Source organism: Lipotes vexillifer, unplaced genomic scaffold (assembly GCF_000442215.2).
Source record: "Lipotes vexillifer unplaced genomic scaffold, Lipotes_vexillifer_v1.1 scaffold225, whole genome shotgun sequence".
NCBI classification, from domain to species: Eukaryota; Metazoa; Chordata; class Mammalia; order Artiodactyla; family Lipotidae; genus Lipotes; species Lipotes vexillifer.
The window spans coordinates 2,561,721-2,567,302 of NW_006787630.1; the positions used below are offsets into that span (position 1 = coordinate 2,561,721).

Below are 5,582 nucleotides of genomic sequence, written 5' to 3' on the forward strand. Positions count from 1 at the left end.
CCTGGGGTGCAAACTCACTTTTAGCTCCCAGATGGTTTTAGAGACGGGTGGGAGACCTCGGCTCAGTGCAGCAGTGTCAACAACCCCTCACCCCTTTCTTTTTTTTCTTTTTTTTTTGCGGTACGCGGGCCTCTCACTGCTGTGGCCTCTCCCGTTGCAGAGCACAGGCTCCGTACGCGCAGGCTCAGCGGCCATGGCTCACGGGCCCAGCCGCTCCGCGGCACGCGGGATCCTCCCGAACCGGGGCGCGAACCCGCGTCCCCCGCATCGGCAGGCGGACTCACAACCACTGCGCCACCAGGGAAGCCCTCACCCCTTTCTTTTAAGGCTATTTGTGCGCCTGCTTTAGACTGGTGATGTGCTGGACCCCAGGACAGGACACGCACAGCCTCGGCCTCTTCTGCGTGTGTGTGTGTCAGGAGGGAGCAGGGCAGAATCGGACAGTAAACAACTAAGGAAAGCAACTGGAACCCTCTTCTCAGTTGAGGTCAACTTCCTTCAGGAGACTCAGGTCAAAGCCATTCTTGACACATCCCTTTCTCTTAATACCACTGCTTCAAACCCTCCAGGGCTCCCACCTCCCTCAGGGTAAAAGCCAAGGTGTCTCTGAACCCACAGGGCCCATAGATAACCAACAGCCCACCCTGTACAGCTGGCAGACCAGGTGTCTCTGTGCATGTCTCATGGAGTCCCAAGCCCACAATCCCAAGACTGAACTCATGGTCTTGTAAAGGCTGCCCCTCCTGCCTCTGCTACCTCCCAGGTACCTGCAGCTCCATTCTTTGAGGTGAGCAGACCAAATCCTGGAGGCTCGTGGCTCCCTCCCTGCCTACATCAAATCTGCCTGCAAACCCTGTTGGTTCTAGTTTTAAAGTAGACCCAGGGCTTCCCTCGTGGCACAGTGGTTAAGAATCTGCCTGCCAATGCAGGGGACACGGATTCGAGCCCTGGTCTGGGAAGATCCCACATGCTGTGGAGCAACTAAGCCCGTGCACCACAACTATTGAAGCCCGCGCGCCTAGAGCCCGTGCTCTGCAGCAAGAGAAGCCACCGCAATGAGAAGCCCGCGCACCGCAACAAAGAGTGACCCGAGGCGGCCACACACACACACACACACACACACACACACACACACACACACAAGACCCAGAAATTCTCTGGCACCTTTTGCTGAGTACTCCACCCTGACCCTCACTTGCCCACGGGTCCTCACTCTCTCTCTCAGCTCCCCACCCACTTGGCTGAGCCACCCCTCCCGGACCTCCGCCGTCCCCTCCGCCCCGTCTCCCGGCACCTCCCACGGCCTGTTCTCCCCGAAGCCGCCAGAGGGCGCGTGTGAGCAGCGAGCGAGGCGCGTCCCTGCTCTGCCCGCCTCCCTGCGGGCGGGGGGGGTCCCGCGTCCCTCCGGGTGAGAGCCGAGCCCTCCGCGCCCCCGGGTCCTGCACCACCCGACCCACCCCGTCCCCTCCTGCCCTCACCTCCTCCCTCTCCCCCTCGCTCATTCCGTTCCAACCGCCACGGGCCTCCCCGCGGTCCCTCCCACACGCCGGGCGCAACGCTGTCCCAGGGCCTTTGTTGCGGCGGCGCCCCTGCCAGGTGCGCCCTCTCCCCCGCTCTCTCCTCACCTCCCTCTGGTCTCTCCTCCAGTGACACCTGCTCAGTGAGGCTTCCCCAGCTGCCCTCCCCACGCCTCCGGCCCCTGCTTGCTGTTTGCCTTTAACACCTGCAGACTTACTTGCCTGCCTCTCTCCATAAAAAGGGGAGGAAAGGAGTTTATGGGGTTTGTTCAGCCCCGTTTCCCCAGCACCTGAAAGCGCCCGACGCACAGCTGAATCCTGGTTGAAGTAATGACTGTGATAGGGGCTGAAATTGCTGGAGCGCCGGCTGTATCCAGGCATCGGCTCGGCTCTGCAGTCTTCCCCAGACACTGCCCGCCCCTCGGCCTTGTGGCTGGGCCTGAGCCCTGCTCTCACGCCCAGCTAGGCTTCCTTTTACTAGGTCTGTGATTTGCCCTCTGCTGCCCTTGTGTCAGTTCGGATTAAAACACGGCTCTTTGCATCTGCTTTGAGCTAATTGGCATCTCAGCTCACCTGGTGGAGTGAAGCTTTCTGGACTGGAGTTGCAGAGACAAGTGAGCCAGTAGTGGGGGGGCCGGTGGGCTGGGGTTGCCGAGTTCAGGCCGGGAGGGGGCTGGGCCTGGAGGTCCCCAGAGCACCCTTCCTAGCTCAGGCTGCTGGTCCAGTCTGTCCTTCCCACCCCGCACTCCGTGTTAGCCCTTGGTTCTTTCCTAGGGCACAGAGGGGAAATGGAATCTGAATGTAGGGTCTCATCTCTGGGGCTGTAACACAGAGAGGAAACAGTGGGGGCCGAATCCTGACTGGAACCAGTGTCTCTAGCTGTCTTCACTCCAGGGCTGGCTGATGGAGCCTGGGCTGGGGGCCCCAGGCATGGGGAGGGCTGGGGTCCTTCCTCTGCCTGCCCTGGGCCCCGGAGGCTGACCTCAGTGGGGTGTCCCTGGGCTCCTGCAAGTCTGGCCAGTGTGGGTCAATGGGAGGCGCTGACAGGCAGAAGGAGAGGGAGGTGGGGTATTTATCCCCCATCTCCCCCCTCAGCGCCCACTTCTGTCCATGGCTCTGGAGTTTGTGCGCTTCTGGAAAAAGCACGAAGCTCGTCCAGTGTTGGGGCCCACAGGTGACTGAGGATGGAGCTGGCTGTGGGCTGATCTGCAGAACGTGCATCCCAGGGGGAGGGTGGGCAGGTAGAGTCCCAAAGGTTCCCACCCAAGGAGCAGGAAGCCGGCTGATGTGGCCGCAGGGGTGTGGACCAGGGCTGAGTAGTAGGAGTCCAGGGCAGGTGGAAGTGGGGGTGAGACCATGCGGGGCCTTGTGTGACAGGGAGGGCTTGGATTTTATCCTTAGGGCGATGGGAATCCAGAGGATTTCAGCACTCCCGGAAAGCTGAGCGGGAATTAGAACCCGGGAGAAGCCCTTGACCCTAAGCTTTGCTCTAAAACCCGAGTCAAAGAGTCCTGTGCCTGTCGCTCCCCCTGCCGAGCGTCATCTCCCCTCCTGTGACCACAGAGGGGTCAGCATCAGTACCTCTTATGAGATGCTGGGTTAATTAAACACGATGATGCCGGTGCAGAAAGCGCCTCAGGTGCTGCTCAGCAAAGGATCTTTTTCTGGCTCCACACAGACCGCGTTACCCCTGCCCGTCCTCCGTTCCCAATGTTGGGATTGGTTCACCTCATTGGTTTCTTGATCAGTCCAGCTGGAGCCTTATCAAATTTGATGATCCTTTCAAAGAGCCAGCTTTTTTGGTAGGGGGGCTTTGTGAATTCTTTCTACAGTTTTCTAGGTCATTGATTTTAAGATCTTCTTTTCTAATATAAGTTTTATGACCTTTGACACGGCCTATGACTTTTTGATTAAAAAGTTAAAAAATTACAGAATGCATGAAAAATACATTGTGGAATGAATTGTATGGCATGTGAATTGTAACTCAATACAGCTGGTAACACATTGCAGCGCTTAAGGGGCTGACAACACAACAACAAACCAGGATGCCAGGAAGAGACAGGAATGTGAATTCTCTTCAGCCAGGTTTCCCCGAGCCCCGCCTTGGAGCCTGACACAGTGGTAGCCCTCGGTGCAGTTAAGGAAATAAACTGCATTGGGATGGAGTAAATTCCTGTTGGCTTCTGGAAGGCAGGGGCCTGTCCTGGAGGACCACTGCCGCCTCCTTGCCGTCCTAGCTCCTGCCCGGGGCCGCGGCACAGCCCTTCCCTATCCTGAAACGATGTTCCCTCACCTTCTCACCGCAGTGACCTCTCATCCTGCCCCTGCACTGCTGTCCCCGACTCCCTGCCCTGCTGTATGTTTGCGGGACATTTAACCTTCTAACGTATGGTGTGCTCATGTATACATTTATCGCTTATTTCCTCTCTCCCCTCGCGAAAACATCAACTCCTCGTCTGCTTGTTTCCGTCATGTCCCACCAACCCAAACAGAAACTAGTACACGGTAGGTGCCCAATAAGTCCTTCCTGGATGAAGGAAGGAGGGGAGCAAGCAGCTCCCAGAGTGGCGACCTTGGACCGTGCCTCAGTTTCCTTAGCTGTAGAAATGGGGCCAGGCCGCCCATGACCTCACCTGTCCCTCCTGCCACCAGGCTGTGGGTGTCCTGTTTGCAGCTCCTGCTCCCCAGGGCCTGCTCTGGCCTGGGCTGCCCAGCTCAGCTGGCTCCCGGGGGACTGGCTCTGCTGACACCGGATTCTTTCCTGGACCATCCAGCTGCCTGGCCGACACTCGATCCTGGCCCCACTTCCAGGCCAGTGACCGCTGGCCAGCCTGCTCGGGCCAGGGCCCCAGACTCCCTGCCGACAGACAAGGGGCCGTCTGTGCCGTCTGGAGGGTGTGGTTGCCCGGGGCTCTGCGAACCCCGCAGAAGCCGCCAGGATCCGGGAAGGTGTCGGCACCTGTAGCCCAGGGCTGTGTGGCCAAGGAGCTGACACCAGGAGCCCCGGACCCGCCCCTGCCCACCATGGGGACCCTCCCCTGTGACCCTGCTCCACGGCTGACTCCGGTGGCCCTGGGCCGGCGGGCCACCGAGTGCCAGATCCCGGAGACTGGTCTGAGGAGGTCCTGCGGGGTAGCCCCCTTGGAGAACGGTAGGTGGGCCAGGGGGCCGTGGTGGTGGGACCCTTCCCTGCTCCAATGCCCCCGCCCCACTGGGGTGTCTGGAACGTGTGGGAGCCTGGCTGGAGGAGGCAGTCTCTAGGCCCCTGCGCTTCCCCGAACCTCAGTTTTCCTTCCCGCAGTATGGGTGTGAATGTGTCATTCCTGTGGGCCCGTGAGTCGAGTGTCTTAAAGGCCAGGCATCTTTCCTGGTGCTGCGGGTACAGTGGTCAAGAGAGCAGCAGAGGTCCCGTGGGGGGACGGACACGAGGAAAAGCAAGCAACAAGCCTTTGCAGTGTATTCACTGGTGATAACTGTCTCAGAGAGAGCAGCAGAACCTGGGAGCCTGTTCAGCGGTCCGTGGGGGAGCTGAGCCTCCCTAACTCTGACCCTGACCCTGGGATCTCGGTTCCGCCTCAGCCCTGCCACAGTTTCTCCATCTGTAGCAAAGCCGCTGGACTCAGATTCTGTGGCCTATGTAGCACTGACATTCTTGCAGAGGCCACCAAACGTTGCAACTGTGACAGTGTATCTCTGTGTCCAGGGGTCAGTTTCCCCACCTGTGATTGTGTATCTCTGCGTCTGGGCCTCAGTTTCCCCACCTGTGACTGCGTACCTGTGTGTCTGGGCCTCAGCCATCCCAGGGTGCCCCAGCCCTGCAGCCCCTCCCTCCTGTAACCCCTGTGACTCACAAAGCCCCTGCCACTCCCCCCACCACCCCGGCAGCTGCTACTCCCACACCCCTGCTGTGGAGACTGGCTGGGAGGCCAGGTGGGGGCTCAGGGGCTGGTCCCCTGTCTCCTCCCATCTCTTAGGGTGCATGGCCCCAGGCCGTGATCCTCAGGCTTTGGTCGCAGGCTCCGGGCCAGGCTTGTATGCCCTGCCGTCCACCGTCGGCTACATCAA

General features: G+C 59.8%; 1 protein-coding gene across 1 annotated transcript in view; it reads left to right on the plus strand.

Annotated features, from left to right (window-relative positions):
* Nucleotides 1–4,541: 4,541 nt before the first annotated feature.
* CIMAP1D (CIMAP1 family member D) overlaps nucleotides 4,542–5,582 on the plus strand; it is a 5,684-nt gene continuing 4,643 nt past the window's right edge. The window contains exon 1 of the mRNA XM_007460454.1: nucleotides 4,542–4,668. Coding sequence (XP_007460516.1) covers nucleotides 4,542–4,668 — 127 coding nt within the window. The remainder of the gene's footprint in view (nucleotides 4,669–5,582) is intronic.